This window comes from Armigeres subalbatus, chromosome 3 (genome assembly GCF_024139115.2).
Source record: "Armigeres subalbatus isolate Guangzhou_Male chromosome 3, GZ_Asu_2, whole genome shotgun sequence".
In the NCBI taxonomy this organism is placed as follows: domain Eukaryota; kingdom Metazoa; phylum Arthropoda; class Insecta; order Diptera; family Culicidae; genus Armigeres; species Armigeres subalbatus.
The window spans coordinates 111326141-111348461 of NC_085141.1; the positions used below are offsets into that span (position 1 = coordinate 111326141).

Sequence of the window (22321 nt, forward strand, 5' to 3'; positions counted from 1 at the left end):
GTCGTTTGGTAAAATAGGTCAGTTGTTTTGCAATGGTCGTTTGGCAGAAGTTTTGGCGACATTTTTGGCCATATAACCCGTTCATAAAATGATATTTTCGGCCGTATGACTTGTTGACCAATTAGCTCTTTTTGCAAAACGATCAATTTGGCCAAACATTTTCCGGGAATATCTCCGGAAGTTCCTCCGGGAATTCCTCCGGGAGTTCCTCCGGGAATTCCTCCGGAAGTTCCTCCGGAAGCTCCTCCGGGAGTTCCTCCGGAAGCTCCTCCGGGAGTTCCTCCGGAAGCTCCTCCGGATTGGATCGACGCTGGTCGTGTCTTAGCAACAGTTTTCACATTGTTTATTTTCTTCTATGAAAAAAGGCTGAACTGGACAAAATTGGAGGAAATTTTAATATCGGAACAAACTTTTTCAATTTCTTAAATAACATCTCTTTTATGTTTTAGATAGAAGAAAAAATTCAAATCCTACACAGTTACCGAAACAGGCCAATTTATTTAGTTGCAAAATACAAATTCAACTGTGTGGTCTGATTCAGCTGTTGGGAACTGCAGTACACCATATACAGGAGCAGGAGCTTTTTAATATACCATACAGTACTTTTTAGAATAAGAATTTTAGGTAAATACTCTTGACAATAAAATATTCAGGCTGATTTAATTGTTTGTGGACAAAATTAGAAAGTAGAAATGTAGTGCAATCGAATCACTAATCGAGCTCACATTTTACAGAAAAGCAAATTCAATAATCAGATGTTCTGGGCCCGTTAATTTATAACTATAGAGATAAAAAGCATTGGTCTTAAATTATTGATTGTTAGCCTTATGGTAAAAAAAAAACATTTTTTATTATTTATTATTAATAGATGATGATGCGCCGACGCGTGGTACGTTGTTCCCTAAGAGCTGCCGGCTAAAAGGCGTTTTGCTTCATGAGTTCTCCGGCAACGAAATATTACCACTTTTTTAAATGTGAATATTATCAATATAATTGAGATATTTCCTAATTTCAATATGGCATCAGCCTGCAATATTGTCTAACTGTTCCGTGAGGTAGAAACACCCATGTAAATCGTTATAGCTAAGGCATATTGCCCCTCCTTCCCCTATGCTATATAGACAGGAAAGGTATTCTACCAGGATTTGCGTAACAAATGTTTCATGTACGTGCGTGTCCACAAAGGAAAAAAAAATGAACGACCAAAGGGAACGATCAATCGGAAAGAAAGAGGCGATTATGGCAACGCAAGGTGGGCAACGGAAATCGTATTCAGGTGTCGTTATCGGATTTGATGCAGCAACCCGTCAAAGATCATAGGATGCAGCGTAGAACGGCGTAATTGAAGTGGCTGAGGAAGAAGTGGTTGGATTGGATACCAATTCAACTGAACGGATAGAACAATTTGAAATTCCCGATTTAATGGTGGAACGCGAAAAACTAGCAGAAACTATGACAATAATACAATCGGATCTGGTTCGTGAAGAAGGGAATCATGGGCTACACGGACTCCTACAGAAAAATGAGAGAACAAAAAGAGGATAAAAAGCAACTAGCGCAGTCTATGAGTCAGCGACGGGATCGTTTGGTTACTGAAGGATCAATGGACCGACCGTCACCAAAGAAGACCTCACGCAGAAATGTTTCTGAAACTTCTTCGGAATAATTGATTCTATTATTTCTTATGTTTTCAGCTCTGTAGAGTTTATTATTAAACATCGGAGCCTCATAAATGAACAGACTGGAAAAAAGTGTGCTATATATATGTAGACGAAGAATAAGAGGGAATAAGTTTTGGCTTTTACGCCTTTTTCAAATGTTGGGTTAGTAATATCAATTCTCTATCTGCGTATACGCTTGGCAGATGTGGATACATAACTGAGTATCCCACTAAATAATAAAAAACAAATCTAAGCATTAATTTCCTAATTTTGACTTAGCACGATACTATATAACCAGGCTGACAAGACACCATGAAGTATGCTTCAGCATGATAACATAATTCTTAAGTGAACTAAGGTTTTAAACGAAATTTGAATCCGTATATGAAAAATCCCACAATTTCTATATTTTTATTATTTTTATGTTCTTACTGATATATATATATATATTTTTTAATTTTCAGGATTTTCGGCTTTCAGTCACATGAAAATGTTGATAATTTCAAATCATTGCCAACGTTTCGATCCGGGGGTTTGGATCTTTATCAGGGCCTGTCATTTATTGGCGATACGTTAATAAATTGCAATGGTACATAAGCGAAATATTGTGTGACTTACTCGAGATTAATCAACCTGTCTATTGAAGTGTGGGTCACACGATGGACTGTCAGGTGGGTTGGGGTAAACTGCACTAGGTTCACTATTGTTCATTTTAAATTTGGAAAATCGAGTTTAGTATACTAAGTGTTTGGGGGGGATGCATGATATCATCTTACTTTGTCCCAGCACCATAAACAAGATGGGTGGGTGGTGAAGAACAGGATGGGCACTACACAGTAAGTCACTACGATACACTTCTACCATGACCAGCTGTTGGCAGTTGCTGAACTATATTAATATCGCTGTCGGGTATTCGTGGTTTAGGGTGGTAATGGGGTGGTCAAGTATGTTTGTGTGGGTTGTGTTGTTGTTAAGTCATGTGGGTCTTGTCGATAATCTTGGTGTATTGACGACGCATTTCTCTCTTCTCTCTGTGTTTTGATCGTGAAGAGAAGATTTGCGTATGCACAGCTTAGGTTGTCGGTATCCGTCCGATGGTTGACCGTGTTAGAGGTAGTGGCAATATGACACATCTCTAACACTTGCAGAGCTTGCTTCTTGTAGGATTTATCGACGATTGTGGGATTTTGGATGTTGAAGCGGTGTTGATGGGTGATGCAGTGGTTAATCAGGGCTGATTTCTCTTGGAGTTGTAGTACTTCTGGGTCTGTGTATTGGTACCCTTCCAACAGCTGTTTGTCCAATTTGTTGATGTTGGATTGGTGTCCGTACATTCGGGTTCTGAGCTTATTGGTCGTCATACCGATATATTTACTAGGGCAATTCGTACAGTCAATCCTGTAGATGACGTTGCTTTTGTTGAGCTCTGATACCGGATCCTTCGCATTTTTGTAAAGATGTCCTACTGTGTTGCAGTTGCTGTGTGAGATACCAATATTCAAGCCACTGTTGTGAAGGATGCTTTTGATGTGTGGTGTTAGGCTTTGGATGAGGATTGCGGGCTTATGCGGGCCATCGATGCGTGGTGGTTGGTGTAGTAGTCGATTGATGTGGAGATAGTCGTTTTTACTGAGGTAGTAATGAATGAGCTGATCTTGTTGCCGTTTACTTCGAATGGTACTAAGATTACGCACTCCGTCAATGAAATTATTGACAACTGCAAGCTTTTGATCCGTGCGGTGGAAGGGGAAATAGTTCAGAATTTTTGAAATTGAAATTGGTTTCGCATACCAATCAGTTTTACCGCATCCATCACCAAACCTTAATATTAGTAGGTCGAGGAATGGAAGCTGCATGTTTTGCTCAACTTCCGATGTGAAGCTGATATTGGAGTTTTGAGTATTGAAAATTGCTAATGCTGCATTGACTTGATCTTTATGTAGGACAAGAAACAAGTCATCCACGTATTTTCGAATGAATGTCGGAGGAATGTTGGCAGCTGTTATTGATCTGTGTAGCAAATTTTCCATGATTTGAAATTATCAACATTTTCATGTGACTGAAAGCCGAAAATCCTGAAAATTAGCAACTAATCCAGTCGAAATCCCCAAAAATCAACCATATTTTTTTTTTTATGATGTAAAATTGATCAGATTCAGGAGCACACGCTCCACGATGAAATGCTGGGGTATTGCCTTATCGCCAATGTTATATGCGGCGAGAATGCGACGATTTATCACAGATTGCCTTTTCTATTATTATAACTCTAAAAATAGTTATTTAACTTCGGAAAAGAGAAATCAGAATTGCGTAAAACTATTTTAATAAAAATTCTGCGGAAAAAAAATTCAAATTTCGTTTCGTTTCGAAAAAATTTCGAAATAAATTAATCTTGATTTCGTATCGTTTCGAAGTCTCGAAAGTAAATCTATATTTCGTTTCGATTCGATCCGAATTGATATAGACATTTGAAATTTCGTTTCGTTTCGTTTCGTTAGGAAAACATGAGTTATCGCATACCCCTAGTAACTGTATAGATCGATTTTCTCTTCGTCGATGTTTTCTTTTTATTATTGTACCGAATTGCGCTAGTTTGTGATAAATCATCACATTGGTGTGATAAAGGATGATTGTATCTTGCACCAGAATCAATAATCACGATTGTAGCTTTTGAAACAATTAAATTATTAACAAAATACAAAACCGATTAAGATAAATCGATCAATACAGTTACGCCCCTATGAAACTAAGCGTGAGATATGTTTTATGTGCACTGCAGTGCTAATGCGAAACGTTAAACATTCGCACACAAAATTCATAATGATAGAATCAACATCATTTCATGAGCCCCGCACATATAACATGAAAGTGCAAGCAACTCGTCTTATTTTATGTTCATCACTATAACACTTCTATCACCTAACACTACCATTCGCAAAGTCTGCGATTCATTGGTTCTGTGTAGCACGCAACCTTCACAAATTACATAACCCCAAAATTAGTTATTTTTAACCCCACTCACCCCGTCCTAATGTTTTTAATATGGGAGAGTTCCAAAATGTATACAAACCGTAACGCTCGAACAGATACACTCCCACTCCCCCTTCTACAGCGTTATGTACAGGGGTTAGACAAAAAGGTTGAGATAGGCAAAATTTTGCCGAAGTTCAAGTCAGCATAACTTTGCGTAAAATGATCCGATTTTGATAAAATTGGTACCATCGGACGTGGAAACTCTTCTAGTATACTATTCCTATGCAAAACTTGAGATTGGTTCCCGGCCACCGGAGATGTTCCGGGTTTTCCGAGGGTACGTTCAAGATGCATTTTTTCCACTGCTTGTCATTTTATATGACGTTTACTTTCATCAAGTTTTATGCTTTGTCCAAAAACTAGAACTAATATGCTGACCAATGGTGGCTGTAGATCGAGAATCCATCAAAACTACGCAGAGATATGGCCATTTCCGTAAAAACGGTCCCGGGAACATGATGAAATGATAACAGATCGGAATAATGCAAATATGAGTATCTAACTTCATGGCTTTGCGTGAGGATGATTACAGAAACATTTCCAAAATGATAGTGTCCACTGCCACCCTTATCCCGGAAGAGCCGGTTTTGGCACCATCTGGAACCATTCATATATGGGTGTCAACATTTATGTCCCCTCAAGGGGATGAATATAAGATCTTTATTAAAAACACATTTTGAAGACTGTAAGACTCTCTGGCCAATTTGTAACAGGTTCCGGATGTTCTGCGAAATTGATATTTATTCAGGGTGTATGACCAGTCCCGCACCGTTTCCACGAAAATGGCCATATCTCTGTGTATACCAAATGGATTTTGGATCTGCAGCCAGCATTGGTCAGCATATTAGTTTTAGTTTCTGGGGAAAGTAAAAAACAAGATGTCAGTAAACGCCACATAAAATGACAAGCAGAAGAAAAAATGCATTTTTAACTTACCCTCGGAAAACCCGGAACATCTCCGGTGGCCGAGGACCTATCTCAGGTTTTGGGGATAATATACTAGAAGAGTTTCCGCGTCCTATAGTCCTAATTTTATCGAAATCGGATTTTTCTACGCAAAGTTATGCTGATTTGAACTTCGACAAAATTTTGCCTATCTCAACCTTTTTGTCTAACCCCTGTAATTTGTGAATAGAAGCTAAACCGAGGATCACTTGTTATCAGTAACTCACTCAGGTTGATTACGTGAATCAGATAACACGCACTACATACTATCGATAGATTATGGCACTCATTTAAACATCAATAGTTTATTGGTTTTTGTAGGGTAACTGTACCAGTTTTGGCCATGTTCCTAATTTGGCCAGTTTCTCGAATAACTCCAAAAGTAAAGCAATCTTATGGAGGGTTTTATTAGCTTTAACAGGAGATATATCCCTTATCTTTCTTCGCGGTTGAAATGGATCGACATTTTCTGGAAAATATACATACAGATTAGGCACTAAGATGGCCAAAACCGGCACACTTCCCCTACATAAAATATTTTTATCTGCTGTCACCCGAGAATACTTCAGCACATTCCGTACAATTAGGCGGCCTAAACGATTAGAAATTTTGAAACAATTTATGTTGGTTTTGATACATATAAGATTCATCTTTAAAAATGTTTTATTGTTTAGACTATAACTTCTAGCGTTTCTTCACACCTGAACATTTTGTCACTGGCATTTACAATACGTTCCTATAATTTTATCTATGCGCCTCAATGCAACCTTATCAAGGAATGTAAAATAACAACATTGCCAATGACAACAACATTATCCTCTCTTGTAAATGTTGGGACAAACTCAACTCGCAATAAGCGTTTGTCCCAAACTGCAACAGAATAGGACAATGATCGCCTGCCACGCATTTTGAGATGTAGTCGGTTTCCGATGATGTTTTTGGTTAAATTATTATCAGTTATCATAGATTAGACATAAACTTAACCATCTGTTGACATTATTTGCGTTTTACTTCTGAAATATACAAGTTATCGCAGTTTGAAAAGTTCACAACAATTACCTCTCCATGTTTGTTGCAAATAAAATGGAACGCAACAATGTCTTTATCCTCTGCAGATGGGGACAAAGAGTTATCGCTATTCTCTTTTGTCGCTTGTTTTTTGCATTTTTCAGCGACAATTACATTCCTTGAACCTTATTCGATCAACTTTTTTCGGATCAAGTTTGTACTTTTTTTTTAATTTCTATAGATACAATTTTCCGGCATAGTTACAGTAGTATCAAAATTCCTAAAAAAAGTAGAAAATAACAATATAAAATAAAGCTTACAGATTTTGTTGCAAAAAGCTGCTTACTGTAATAATATTGTCCTTGTTGATAGAAAACAAACAACGTATTAGCTGTTATTGGAAACGGAGAACATCTATTCTATGTTTGCTTTGATAAAAATTTCAGTTCAGTGTCGGGAAGAGGTGAATGTTAAACTTTTTATAGCATCCGCCATTATGGTGATCATGGAAAGCTGGATTGGCATGAAGCCGTTTGAAGCAGTGGCGTAGCCAGAAAATTGGTCTACTACCGACGGGAACTTTGTGCCGTTGCCAAGCGATTATGTATTGCACTTTGAATAAAGTTTATCTCGGAACCGATTTCATTTTCAATCACCAACAGAAAAAAAACCAAGGTTAGAGTTAGCTTCAACGTTTGCTCAGCGATTTGATTTCATTTGGCAGAGCAAACGTCAAATCTCCTTTTTTTTCACATGCCAAATTAAGTTCCATTTGCTTGATTAGTTGTCGAATTATGCAGAAATTAGTGTTTGATTTGTATTGGGGCGGGTCAGGTCCCGAACCATCATAAGAACCTTCCTCGGCCCCAAAAACCCCTGAACACAAATGTTTACGCCGATCGGTTGAGTAGTTCCCGAATCTATAAGTGTCAGACCACCAAAAAAACATTTTTATGTACAGGTATAGAATAGATTATGTATATAGATGATTAATTATTTATATTTTAATTTTATTTATTTATACATTCCGTCTTTCAAGCTGCACCAAGTGATCCGTTGACAACTTCAACGTAATACCAAATTCGTATCGCAAATCTTCGTACTTCAAATCAGTGTGTAGTATAAATCTTCGCAATATGTTTACCAGCATGACTTTCATACTAAGCATGGCATATCGTCTACCTAAAATAGATTCACCCTCAGCTTCAGATCATTTTATTCAAATTCATTGGTATTCATGATCTTACCGATACAGTTCCTCGCACCCGCACTGAACGGCATATACGCATTCGGGTTCCTAGCTCGGACTCGTTCCGGCAAAAAGTTGTCCGGGTCAAACATGTCCGCATCCGGTCCCCATATATCCTTTCGCCTATGCATTGCACAGAAATTAAAAATGAACCAGTTTCCCGCCGGAACATGGACTCCATCGATCTCGACTGCACTGATGCACTCGCGGGCAATGTGGGCTGCCACGGGGCAATGTCGAAGCACTTCCATCAGAAACATCTCCGTGTACTTGAGCCGTTTTAGTAAATCACAGTCCATCTGCACATTTTCACTGGGGAAGTGCTCCATCACTTCGGTATGGACTTTATCCTGCAGGTGTGGATACATGCCGAGGAAAAGACAAGCGTAAGCCGTTGCCAGTCCGGTTGTGTCGTAGCCCTTCCAATTGTTTAAAAGGATTATGAGGTTTTAGATATTCAAAAATAGTTAATAACTCGTACAGCAAGCATAATTACGAGAATATTTTGCAAGATTTCTTCGTCAGTAAACGGTCTGCTACCATTGCACGTTGAGAGAAGCTGGTCTATCAAGATCTGAGGTCTTCTGTAATCATCTGTTTCTGGAACGGAATCTGGTGAGATAATTCCTTTTTTAGCTTCTTGTTTCTCTTGTAGAATCTACGAATTATGACAGTGAGTAAATATTGTAACACATGCACAATGAAATGTCTTTGAAAGTCAAATTTACCTTTCTAGTGAACAATTTGCACTGTCTCCTAGCATCCCGCTCCTTCCAATAATATTTCGTCATCATGTAGATTGGCTGCGGGTGCAAGTGAATTCTCATCATACGTCTCGAGATGCTAATAAATAATCTATAATCAACACATCGTGTAAGATTTTAATATTCTACACGCATAATCGCTGTCCTCACTCTTCCAGCGAATTAAGAAAGACTTCTTTTCCATCTCGTTGCAAAACATCACTTCCGAGCGTCGTACTACAAACCATCTCTAGCGCACTTCTTGACGTAAATTTTAAAATGTTTACTGTCTCTCCTGGCGTACACTTCATCAACTCGCTTACCATGCTTTTACTACACTTTTCGAAAATCGGCACAAAACTTTGCAATATCCGACGATTAAACGCCGGGTTCAAAGCGTTCCGTTGATTTTTCCATAGCTTGTCTGGAACGAATCTCACATTTGAATCAAAACACCAAATCATATGATATTTCCTTCAACGCACATTTCGCCGAGAAGATTCCCTTTTCATAGTTCACAAAATCATAGAAAAAGGGTTTCTCCAAGCAATCCGGATGGGACAGAACTTTCTGCACCAAATCCGGGTGACTCACGCCAAGTAGCAACGTTGGGCCAATTTTCATCCTAAATAAGCGGTCTTGCTCCAGGAAAATTTTATTCACCAACTCGAGCCGTTCCACATCGCTCAGACCAAGGAAGAACTTTTCCGGAACAACTTCCGGCAGGTCGTTGGCAAAGACTTTGCTCCTCCAAGCGCGACTCCTAATGGCAAAATACGTAAAAATCACAACCAAGCACAGTAACAGAAGCAACATTTTCGACCACGCGCCCAAATCACACTAATTGAAGAAGTGGCGCTTCGGTCACAATTAGGTGATCTTCACGCTTTGGGTTTCTTAATCTGTGGGAGGCACTAGAAAGCATATTTTTGAAATTCAACGACGATCAGAAGCTTATGTCAAGGTGGCTTTTATTATCATCTTAGTGTTGATCACGTTGGTTGGAGAAAAATTTCTACTGGTTTTATAAAACAGAATTCTGTTAAAAAGATTAGTGTAAGACAAAATTATGCAACAAAATGCACTTTTTCGCTTTGTTGGTATTCAGAAAAAAATGTAGAAAAATAAATTTGAAAATATACATTTATGGGCGTGCAAAATTGCCGCAACAAAAATAAGGCTCGAGGTAAATGTTTAATGTAATAATTTAAGAAACCTTTGACTTCAACAACAGTAAGAGGTAATTTGTATTTAAAGGAAGCCATCCAGACTGGATAGATCGATTTGATTTTAGTCTTGATGGAGGTTGATGCTTGAAAATTTTGATTGCATTCATCTTTAATATTGCGCCTATTTTTTTTTTAGGAAAATGAAATATTTCATGGGCGTATCTGCAAATTGATGCAGTTGACAAAAAGTGCTAATTGTATCTCATCGCATATCGGTTAGCGTTGCCACTGGTATCACTCGGCATCGAGAAACACTGAGCTGCGCGTACTCGGCGAACGTTCAAGCGTTTCGCAAGGATTGAGGTTATCGTGGCTAGATGGAGGCAAGACGGTAGCAGCGTAGATATTAGTGAATATATGTGAGTATGTGAGGAGCAAGACAGCAGAAAAAGCCAATAAACAACAATAATAACAAGGTGATGAAATTGAGGAAGAGTTGATATGATATAAATTGAGTCGGAAAATATGAAGAATATTTACCTAAATTGCTAATGCAGAATTGATTATAAAAGTTTAAAGTGTAGAGAATGATTGTAATATTGAACGCTTGAATCCGTGGAGCAAAATGCGGGTCCGCTGAAACAAGACTGGATAGTATATAATGAAATGAAGCTTATAATGTTAAAACAATTTCAAAGTTTTATTTTTTTCAAGAATTGAATAAAATAGTTTCAAGCATTTGTAAACCGTAAATTGAGCATGCAGCTGGAATTGGTACTTGCCGCCTCGTAGCTTAGTGTTCATTAAGCACTTCCAAAGTTATTAACTGCGAGGTTTCTAAGCCAGGTTACCATTTTTGCATTCGTATATCATGAGGCTAACATGATGATACTTTAATGCCCAGGAAAGTCGAGACAATTTCCAATCCGAAAATTGCCTAGACCGGCACCGGGAATCGAACCCAGCCACCCTCAGCATGGTCTTGCTTTGTAGCCGCGCGTCTTACCGCACGGCTAAGGAGGGCCCCTCAGTCGAGTATATCGTAGTATGGAATTCCCGGAGGATCTTTTAGACTCAAGTAACCAAAAGTTCCATTCAAAGTACGTTTTTCCCTTAATCAGCTCAGTCGAGCTAATTATGCGAAAAACTTACTTTTAAAGGAACTCTGATTACTTGGGGAGGGATTCCCGGTTAAATTTAAGGAGGAACTTCCGGAGGAATTTTCGGAGCAACTTTCGCATGAATTCCCGGAAGAACTTCCGTAGCAGCTCTCGAAGAAACTTGCAGTGGAATTTCCGGAATAAACTTCGGAGGAAATTGCGGAGTGATTCCCGGGGGAACCTTCAGAGGAACTTCCGGAGGAATTCCCGGAGGAACTTCCGGAGGAATTCCCGGAGGAACTTCCGGAGGAATTCCCGGAGGAACTTCCGGAGGAATTCCCGGAGGAACTTCCGGAGGAATTCCCGGAGGAACTTCCGGAGGAATTCCTGAGAAACTTCCGCAGGCCTTCCTGGAGGAACTTCCGGAGGAATTCCGGAGGAACTTCCGGAGGAATTCCCGGAGGAACTTCCGGAGGAATTCCCGGGAGAACTTCCGGAGGAATTCCCGGGAGAACTTCCGGAGGAATTCCCGGAGGAACTTCCGGAGGAATTCCCAGAGGAGCTTCCGGAGGAATTTTCGGAGGAACTTCCGGAGGAATTCCCGCAGGAATTCCCGGAGGAACTTCCGGAGGAATTCCCGCAGGAATTCCCGGAGGAACTTCCGGAGAAATTCCCGGAGGCACTTCCGGAGGAATATGCGGAGGAACCTCCGGAGGAATTCCCGGAGGAACTTCCGGAGGAATTCCCGGAGGAACTTCCGGAGGAATTCCCGGAGGAACTTCCGGAGGAATTCCCAGAGGAACTTCCGGAGGAATTCCCGGAGGAACTTCCGGAGGAAGTTGTGGGTACAAAAGTTAGAGAAAATCCACCCGAAACCCTCCCTTGGAATAAAAGCCAAGTCCACCCGATTTGTGTCCACCTCAGCCCCAATGATTGCTCTTAAGCCACCAAAATACAGTCGACATTGAAGATAGAGGACCAGATCTCAAACAAAAATTGAATTGACAATGAGCAATGGCTAATCTCTCGCGTGTAAGCACCATTTACCATTAAGCACCATCTTAGTGCAAAATGATTATTTGATTTTTTGACTAATGACGGGCGTGATGCATACTAACAACCCAGGCGTGATGCATTCCATCAAATTCGTAAGTGAGCTCGCTCGGGACGACTCGGTGATTGAGATTTGCGAATGCCTTTACCAAAACTGGTTAGGACTACTTTTTGTCTTTACGTTCTACTGGAAGCTGGAACTGGAACCGGAACCGATTCAAGATCTCTGGCGAAGTGGATGCGAATGGGATCAGCAGATTGCTGATGAAGAGGCAGATGAGTGAATAAGTGAACCCGGAGGATGCCGGAGGTCGAAGAAGTAATAATCCCTTTTTATTATTCCTACGACCTTCCCTGGACTAGACTAGCTTACAGCTAGATGAATGCTATCCTGGCTGTGTTCGGAGTAGCAATGTATACGGGAAATTCATAGGTTGGACTTTTCTGAGCATTTGAGTATGCCCCTTAAATGGAAAATGGAATGTAATATCATGGGTTTAACTGGGGTAATTAACCCACACCCACAGTTAGTAATTGTTCAAAGTGCTTAACGAACACTAAAAAGCGGACGGTATTGGATAACGAAGTTAGCCAATCAAATTATTATTCATTTTCTTTTTTATTTGAATCAAAAATAGTTTTTATTCGCTGACAGTATCTCTTCTACAAACTTGAATGAAATGAGAAAACGGCAACTTCAAAGTCATTCCGAATTTGTACTTCAAATCTGCGTGCTTCAGCTCCGTTTTCAGCAAAAAATTCCTCACAACATGCACGATCATTACCTTCATGCTGATCATTGCATATCGGCCCCCAATGCAGTTCCGGGAACCACTGCTGAATGGCATGAACGCGTATGGATGCCGTTTCTCGCACCGTTCTGGTGTAAAGTTCTCCGGATCGAATTTCTCCGCATCCGGTCCCCACATGTCCTCTCGTCGATGCAGTGCGAAAAATGAAAAGGTTAGGGTGTTTCCTGCCGGTATACGAACGCCATCGAGTTCCAGATCTTTCAAGTTCTGTCGAGCCACGGTGGGTGCAACCGGGCAGTGACGGAGGACTTCCTTCAGGAACATGTCGGTGTATTCGAGTTGTCTTAGCGAATCGGCATCCAGAGGAAGATTGGCGGGGAAATGTTTGATCACTTCGTCGTAGACTTTCTGTTGGATGTCCGGGTAGATGGCCAGAAACAGACAAGCGTGGGCTACTCCTAGTCCGGAGGTGTCGTTTCCCTGTATTTCACGAAATTGTCGAATTTATTTATGGAAAGAAGGAAATTAAATTTTCCAAGCTCACTTACAGCTATCAAAATTGTAAACACGTTGTGCAAAATTTCCTCATCGGTGAACGGACGACTGCTGTTTGACAAAGAAAATAACTGTTCGATGAAGATTAGCGGTCTTCGAATGCCGTCCGTGCCTTCTTCTGCAGTTTTTGAATTTGGGATTTCTTCTTGATTGTTGTTGCTGGCAATATGTTCTGCCCATTTTTCTTCTATAATCTGAAATTTAAAATACAAACTGTATTGCTTAATAACTGATTAAAATTGTCATCTCAAAGTTTAAAGAAAAGCTACCCGAAAGGGTATTAGACAGCGCACATAAATGAGATGCATCCCGTGAAATTTTATCTTTTATTTTATCTTTAGCACAAGTCAGAGAAAAATGGTTGCAGCAACTTGATTGTGACAAATTTGGCCACATAAGAGATGCAGTATCCTATGTGAAACATATGTGCCGCTAAGGTAGTGACATATACCTAGCTTCATTTACATATTTTTGTTTACATAAATCAACTGGTGGTCAAATCAAAAATAAAAATGAATAATCAATTCTTAAGAAATATATCTAAAATTTTAAGATTAGAGCTTAAACGTCATACAACAGGTGCATAGAACTCAACTAAAATTAGCATTTGCCCAATAATTTCTAAACCATACTCAACTCACCTTACCAGCAAATTCATCAATTTGTTTACGAACCAACACCTCCTTCCTATGAAAGCTTGTCAGCTGGTAAATAAATTCTGGAAATAGCTCAATTCTAAGCAGTCTATTTCCAATAAGCTCAAATAAGCTGCAACAAAGTATTTTTTATTACTCGTTATTACCTCAAGATAGTGAAGGATAGAATACATACGATTCAATGTTTCGTAAAAACTCATCACAACCTTCCCGTTCCAGAGCACTACTTCCAAGAGTAGTTGCGCATACCATTTCCAACGTACACTTGGAAGTAAACTTGAACATGTCAACCGTTTCCCCATTCGCACACTTGCTCAACTCGTCTATCATCCTCGCGCTGCAGTCCGCAAAAATTGGAATGAAACTGTTCAGAATTTTCATATTAAATGCCGGATTCAAAGCCTTTCTTTGACTTTTCCATCGCTTATCTGCAATTAATCATCGGTCGATTAGGTACAACTTTCCACGTGGCTCAATCACTGAAATCTAACACTCAGCGGTAAATATCCCATGCTCCAGCTGCACAAACTTGTAGAAGAACGGTTTCTCCAAGCAATCGGAATGCGCTAGCGCTTTCTGCATCAAATCCGGGTGGCTAACGCCGATGCACATGATCGGCCCAAGCAAGTGCTTGAACACGCGATCATGACCCAGGAACATTTGCCACACCGACTGGAAGCGTTGCACTTCGTTCTCGACGGCCATTGTTAGGTCCATCCCAAGAAAGCGCACCTTTGGTTCATGCATTTCAAGACAGCTGGCGAAGAGTCGCTTCCGTTTGATGTGGAAGTGGAGCAGAAGCCATGATGAGGAGATCATTATGATCAGTAGCGCAACTGTGATGAAGAACATTTTGAACAATTTTGGTAAGATAGTGACGCTCGAGCTGCAAGGTACTAACTGAATTCTAAGAGGATAACTAGAACGGGTATGGCATATAGATCGTTGAAACCGTAATGCTCGTAAAATTCTTTTACGCAAATTCTAGGATGGATTTTTTATTAGTTTAATCTACCGCAATTAAGTTAATGTGATATTATGACGTTGCACATTTGTTATGATTTCACACTCGACATAGAAAAAAACGATTATACATTTTTTTATGAAAGCAGCTTTTAAGTTTCAGTTCATTTAAATTCCACCTTAGATTTTTGCTTTCGATCTATAAAAAGAAATTTGAAGAGCACAGTTGTAACAGTAGCCCTATATCACTTTATTCTTCTAGAAACCCAGCGCACAAGCAATCGTAGTAATAATTGTCTAAGTTGCTCAAATTTATATAATGCCGCCTGAATTTATATAATGGAAGTCCTAAGTGTATAACAAAATAAATAAGACCAACAACGCAACTACAGTATGAGATAAAGCTCTCTGAAGCTCCAGTAGAATGTTACACAAGCAGCGCATGTGCACGCTAAGGCTTACGTACTCACTATTTTGAATGGTTATACAAATTTATGAGTTCAATAACAGTTATAAGCTTCTGAGTCTCAACTGTTATAAAATTAATCCAGAACAGCTACTGAGAGAATGCATGTTTCAGATTCATATTCGACACAAATGCTGCGAACAAACGCTGGGTAGAGACCTTTGCGTGGTGTGTTACGGTGTAAGATCTACCACTGTCACATTGTCAGCTACAGGCAAATCCTGACCCAACGAATACCTTCCCCAATATCCAACTCCGTGGTACTTATGAGGGTGTCGCTGAGTCGGGGGCTCTCGTTAAGTAAGTACTACACCAACACTTCCTTCCCCTCCCATGTTACGGTGAAGATGGGAGTGGCCAGGAGTAGTAATCCTCATGCATTTGTTATTTTTATCCTAGATTGAAATCAAGGACCACACCCACCTTGATTTATGATAGCAGTATGAATAAGGATTTCAAAAGAAAAACATGAGTATCACTAGTGTGCAATCTACGAAGTACACCGTAACTATGCTCCGAACAATTTTAATCGCTACTGATTGAACTCTTAGAATTGATGGACACAATAGACCATTTCTTTCAAGTTGTTATTCCACTTTGTGAGCCGACATTGAAAAGGGATGTATTCGTCATTTTCCAAAAATGGTGTTCACAAGTAGTAATCATCGAGCTCTAACAGAAAAATGAAATCAGGACAAAATTTTCAAAACGACTTATCTGCTTTTGTAAACAAATATTTGAACGTCGATTTGACGAATCTGATAGCACTCCCACACAAACCAACATTACCCTCGACATTACCAATAGTTAGGTGAAGGTTTCAGCTTCCTGTTGATAGTGTTGGTTTGCTGCGAAGTGCTATCAAATTCGTCAAATCGACGTTTGAATCTTTGTTTACGAAAGCAGATAAGTCGTTTTGAAAATTGGTAGGCATATGCGGTATTTCGAAAAATTTCGTTTTAGGGCATTCGAAACGAAATTCCGCGGAATTTGAGTATGGTGAAATCTGATATTTTGATTTCGTTTCGTATCGTTAAATTTCAAAAATTTCGGCTTAAAAATTATACTTTTAACGAAATTAAACGGAATTTCGCGGAATTTCTAAATGAATTTTTAATAATTTAAATTTTCATATCATAAAAAAACTCGGCTGCCCCGCTGAATACAGATTTCAAACTCTATTCAAAAATGTATACATATAAATTCCTTCACTAAATCTCATTACGTACACTATGTGGGTCACTTTGTAACAATTATTAGTCACTCCATTTTGCACGTTTGTTTTGAATCTTTCGCTTCTCTTACATAAATAATGGATAGAAGGAAGATAAACATCGAGTTTTGAAACATATTGTATGGAAGATTCTAAACGAAAATAATTTGGATACACTGGCGACCACCTCGCCAGAGCTACCGACTGAACAGGAACAAGACAGCATCATGTCCTAGCTTTGGGAAAGGGTCGTTTGGCGAAAGGGCGCTCAGCTGAAAAGGTTGTTTGGTCGAATAGGTCATTTGAAAAGTGAGAAATTAGGAATGAAACGTCTTACTTCTTACTTCTCCCCAGTCAACACAACATCGTATATGATGTCACATAAGATGCTAAAGTGGAGGCCATATAGGTACTTCCCCATACAATATGTACGTATATCGCCTCCACTTTGGCATCTTATGTTGCATCATATACGATTTTTGGTTGACTGGGTCAATCCTAATTTTTCTCGTCTCACTGTAAAAAGTGAGAATCGCGAAATGAGAAGTGAGTAAGAAATGAGAAATAAGGAGTGAGAAGTGAGACGTCTCAACTTCAATAGGCCTCAGCCCCTATATTCTCTTAATTTTTTAAATCTGTTACAGATTTCTTTTTATATTGCATTTCCGATGGAATGGATTCAATCCCCAGGCCTTACAGATTCATCATGAAATGCGGAACGTTTTCCTGGGCGCCAGGCAATGCGAGGCAAATAGGTTGAATGCGGGACTGTCCCGCATAATCCGGGACGTTTGGCCACTGTAACCTAATGCCTGATAGCGTGATGGTGTTGCTAAAGTAAGCGCATCCCATGGCTATTATTATTAAGGTTCGACTCGCAACGCAGGGTACCATAAAATTTATTTTGTTGTTTTCACAAAAAGTGAGTGAGAGGTGAAATGATGAACCGGAAAAAGGTTTTCATCGAGCAGTAACGATTTTCGTTTATATAAAAATGCCCCTCACCATAACCAAAAAAAATGCTCGCTTAATATTTGCAACAGACCTCAGTAAAAATAAAAAAAGCCGATTTTTTAACTGCAATCAACAGCTTTCATACTGCTAAGATCTGTTGGAAAGACCATTTTCATGAATTTTGTTGACAATTTGCCTGGAGACTTCATTCAACATGGTAACATAAATGGAGGTGTGGCACATTGAATCTGTTGATGGCTGTTAAAAAATCATTTTATTTTTTTTACTGAGGTCTGTTGGAAATATTAAGCGATGAATATTTTTACGTTGTTTATGGTAAGGGGCATACTTTTGAGAATGTTTAACAGGTTCAAAGCTGATATGTTACTAATGTCCTTTTGTAAAATTAAGTTACATTCTCCCCATAGATAAATTAATAATAAAATTGGTTTTCTCCGCGGATTTTTTATTCGTTTTTGCCTTATGTATATAATGCAGAAAAAAAAAACTATTCAACAAAATTTCCGCGAAAAAAAAATCAAATTTCGTTTCGAAAAATTTCGAGTTAAATGGACCTCGATTTCGTTTCGTTTCGAAGTCTCGGGAGTAAATCTGATTTTCGTTTCGTTTCGTTTCGAACTAACAATTTAATTTCTAATTTTGTTTCGTTTCGTTTCGTCAGAAAAAAATGTGTTATCGCATACCCTCAATTGTTGGTAGTCTTAGACATTCGCCAAATTGAAAGATAAAAATAATGAATAATTAGGGGGAGAACCCCCAGCGCCGGACACCCCCCAATACCGGACACTTCCAAAAACGGCCCTTGCGGAGATCCCTCCATCATCTTATGTTGTACAAAAGAAAGGTATAGAAAAGTCCTTTACCTGCATGGTAGATCAGATCCTCATGTTGTGAACTTTTTATAAAATTTGAAATTGAACAAAAATGTCAAAAATGTTCATGTTTCGCCTTACTTCAGAAGGTTTGATTCAACAATATTTAAATCAATCGAATGCATTCTGATTATGTCGAGATGGTCAATAATAATTATATTTTAAACAGCATTCACGATTTGTTAGATATTTAACGTATATGTGGTGCACAATCAATTTATGTATGCGGTAGCTGTCCCCCGGGTCCGGACACTGAGTTTTTTATGTGATTAAATAGCCATTCTTTGCACCTGTTTTGTTAAACTCACTTTAATTCAATTGTTAAGGTATCAGAAAGCCACAGAAATAGGCAGAAACAAAATTTGAGGATGTCATTGAAAATGGTGGGAATTTTGAATAGGATGAGGTACACTGTGGGGATTGGAAAAAGGGGATCCCGCTTGCTTGATTCTACAGTTTTTTTTACAATGTTCTAAACATCCAGCAGGATCGTCAAATGTGGAGTTTAATCCGACTGTAGGCAAGCGAGAATCACTTTGGGCACCTTATGCCGTTTGATGGTTCATTGCATGTCCGTCGAAATATAGCCCGATTGCTTTGATTATTAATAATGCGACCATCGGTTGTGGTTCACATTCATTGGGCGTACTTTGCTGATTTAGAAGCATTTGAATATTTGCTTTGTATAGTAAACGGCAAGTGCTGTTTCACTGCCACACAGTGACCATTATAATACAATTAAACTAATCACATTCAATTTGTAGTGGTTTGTACAGTGAAGGCAAATAATTTAAAGATTTTACACTTACCCCTGGTATCGAACACTGCGGGGGAAGTGGATAATGTTCTGATCACGTAAATTTTTCCTTCCCTCTATGGTTTATCTCGATAGCTGTAAATCTTAATATGTTCCTTCTTTGCTATCATTGTGATTTTAGTGGTTAGGGACAAGTGCTTGAAAATAGGAGATTATTTTGTACGTGTATTGTGCAGCACACATACATACAAACACGCACACACAGACATCGTCTTAATTCGTTAAACAGAGTCGATAAGTTTATAACACTATAAGTCTCACTCTTCCTCAAAAAAGTTCATCTTGGGGCAAACATACAGATTTTACGTACACTTAGTGTTCGAGAAGGCACAACCAGCCTTCCCCTAGCTATTACAAAATATCATTGGGGACCTATTCCTTTAATCCAAAGAAATTATTCAACAAAAGATACTCAGAGCAATTACCGTCTTGATTTTAATCATATATCACTACTTATCACAATTGAAGGCCAAGACAACTTGGGTTTTGCACTTACCCCATTTCACTGTTTTCACTATTTTTATAAGTTTCAAGCGACTAAAATGGTATGAATTATTGCACAGTTGGTGCTAAATGGACCGTTTTTGAGAGCCCATAATGAATGAATGCATTTAGATCATTTAATCTGCTTTTACAATAATTTGAACATGAACTATCGATTTTTCCTTTTCCACTTCCCCCAGTGTACCTTATAAAAAAAATTGCTGGAGAGTCAAATAAGCTCTACTAACACGTGTTAATATCTACAACTCGAAGCAAGTGAGAAATATGTATTAGTCATATTTGAACATGATGCAATAGTGTCCGGTACTAGGAGACACTTTTCTGAACCGTGTAAATTTTCACCAAAATTCAACATCAAAATACATCGTCCAAAAACGTTTTCAAATGATCAAATATAGTTTGTATGAATCATCAATGATCATATTTTGTGTATATGGTATACAAGTGAACATAATCAGGATAATTAGAGAGTTTTTCGTTAAATGGCTTATGTTGCCGGCACTGGGGGATCTCCCCATACTCTTAAACACAGGTACAGCTCAGCTGGTATACATTTGTATGCCCTTCTTTTCATGATTGGTGCTCACTAAATATGACAACTATTAACACAAATTCAGTCATTTTCAGGGAATGTAAAACAACAACATTGCCAATACGAGACGCGCCAGCCTTGGGCTGAGATTGATGAATAACATTCAACCATTCAGCTTCGTGGATTCTACACATAAGACGCAAGATTGTACGTCGCGGCAATAGAACAATAAAGAAGGTTCCTGTAAAAACAGAAATATTTCAAATGTTGACACACCTACTAGCAAGATAAATCTTCTTTGAATTAATTTGACATTGGTGGCTAGTCTTATTTTCCATGTAAGGAAAACCTGCCAATTGTGCATTTCTTCTTTTTATTAGTTCTTCTTCTTCTTCAATGGCTCTTCATTCCAACTGGAACTTCGCCTGCTTTTCAACTTAGTTTTCTATAAGCATTTCCTCAGTTATTAATTAATTACTTCTATTTGTCGATCTTATTCACCATCGGCACCATATGCTTCATACCTACCCTACCATCAGCCGGGCGAATGCACTCGTCGAAAGAAAGGATGTTCCCTTTCCTCATCCTCTAGCCTTCTACCGGGCAAATGCATCCCTCAAAAAGAGATCATATCTCCCTTGCCTTAAACAAAGCTTATGCCTGAATTGAAATGAGTCATATTATCTCTTGCCATCTGCCAGGAAAATGCATTCCTTGAAAGAAGGGATTATATATCCACTTGCCTTAAACCGGGTAAACGCCTGATTTTTTTTGTAGAACCTTTGAGAATTGAAAAACTTAGGGTTTAAATTGAGACACACAGATTATAATACTGCGATGTGCACACCTTCCATAGATCAACAAAAGTATAAATCGCTACAAAGCAGATTATGTTGAAGATGGTTTCGAGACCAGAACTAGACATTTTTTTGCCTAGAAAAGTCATGTATGTATATCGATTTTTCCATGATAAACCGATGTAGCTAGAAGAATTCTGACACTAAAGCTATACAATGATGATTTCCAATGGTTTACAAACCGCGGCGCCGTTGGTTGATTGGTAAACTTGCCTGTCTCTCGCTACTATGTGTCTGGACTCAATCTCAGTCGGTGCCGTTGGTATTTTATAAGTCGAAAAAGGGGGAATTCCAACCCCCTCCCTCCTTTACTTTGTTGTATGAAGCGTGATAACATGATAGATACCCTCCCTCTAAGCCCTTACGAAATTAGTGTACGGTGTCTATGAACTCTGGGGCTACTATGGACTTTTTGAAACTGCCAAATATGTCCATGTACCCCAGGTTGAGAACAGCTGAGCTAGAACAATGCGAAAATCATCACTTCTCTGTGGGGGCTGCCTATCCGATTCTGTTTTTTCGCACTTGTATTCAAGTTTGATACATTTGTTATCATGGCTTGTTATGATTGGAACGGTTTTTGCCTTTCATTTACCGTTGTTCGTTATCTATTGAGAGCGATTTCTGCAAACCCTATCAAGACTCGACCATATTTCCAGGCTCGGTAAAACACTGAAACTGGTAATATGGTGTCCCTAACCCTGAATTCCAAGGTGTCAGGTGACCCGTGCCGAGTGAATGAATGACCTGGGGATCGGATAAATTAGCCAGGTCATCTTGAATATTGCAGGAGACTGCGACTGGTAGAATGGATATTTTGACGTTGGCTTTCTCAGTCTAATTCAATTAAGACGACTAGTTTGAGATAGCCCGACGTTTCGGTCCCGTGTATTGAACCTTTTTCAAGGGATAAGCTGCCGGCCGACTCTCGTTACATTTGACGTACGAGAGTCGGCCGACAGCTTATACCTGTATAATGTTCCAATACACGGGACCAAAACGTTGTGCTAGGCCAAACTAGCCGTCCTCATTAAATTAGACTGAGAAAGAACGTCAAAATATTAGCTAGGTCTTTAACGGAGCCTGTGGAGGTGAGAGTGGAGAGTGAGGGCCGCTTCGGCAAGCGGGTGGCAGTGGGTAATACCCACTCACCCACAAGTAGTACACATGTGGCACAAGCGTAGGGAAGCTGGGGGTA

At 39.2% G+C, this 22321-nt stretch overlaps 2 protein-coding genes across 2 annotated transcripts; both read right to left on the reverse strand.

Moving 5' to 3' along the window:
- Positions 1–7665: 7665 nt before the first annotated feature.
- Positions 7666–9455, reverse strand: LOC134220799 (cytochrome P450 4c21-like). The gene is made up of 6 exons (XM_062699895.1): positions 9125–9455; positions 8811–9063; positions 8625–8751; positions 8378–8554; positions 7895–8315; positions 7666–7829 (listed from the first exon to the last, which is right to left on the reverse strand). Exons 1-6 carry the CDS (start codon positions 9453–9455, stop codon positions 7666–7668), a joined length of 1473 nt encoding a protein of 490 aa, XP_062555879.1.
- A 3147-nt stretch (positions 9456–12602) lies between these two features.
- On the reverse strand, positions 12603–14836 carry LOC134221889 (cytochrome P450 4c21-like). The gene is made up of 5 exons (XM_062701056.1): positions 14416–14836; positions 14100–14352; positions 13910–14036; positions 13262–13462; positions 12603–13193 (listed from the first exon to the last, which is right to left on the reverse strand). The coding sequence occupies exons 1-5, from the start codon at positions 14774–14776 to the stop codon at positions 12603–12605; spliced, it is 1533 nt and encodes a 510-aa protein (XP_062557040.1). The 5' UTR covers positions 14777–14836.
- Positions 14837–22321: the final 7485 nt, after the last annotated feature.

Bases quoted from the DNA above. Each gene is read 5' to 3' on its own strand.
- LOC134220799 (XM_062699895.1), bottom strand. From the start codon at position 9,455: ATGTTGCTTCTGTTACTGTGCTTGGTTGTGATTTTTACGTATTTTGCC. The intron at 8,752-8,810 runs GTGAGGACAGCG...TGTTGATTATAG, and splicing joins TTTCTTAATTCGCTGGAAGA to ATTATTTATTAGCATCTCGA. The intron at 7,830-7,894 runs GTAAGATCATGA...AATCTATTTTAG, and splicing joins GGGTGCGAGGAACTGTATCG to GTAGACGATATGCCATGCTT.
- LOC134221889 (XM_062701056.1), bottom strand. From the start codon at position 14,776: ATGTTCTTCATCACAGTTGCGCTACTGATCATAATGATCTCCTCATCA. The intron at 14,353-14,415 runs GTTAGATTTCAG...GATTAATTGCAG, and splicing joins TGGGATATTTACCGCTGAGT to ATAAGCGATGGAAAAGTCAA. The intron at 13,194-13,261 runs GTAAGTGAGCTT...CGTGAAATACAG, and splicing joins TGTTTACAATTTTGATAGCT to GGAAACGACACCTCCGGACT.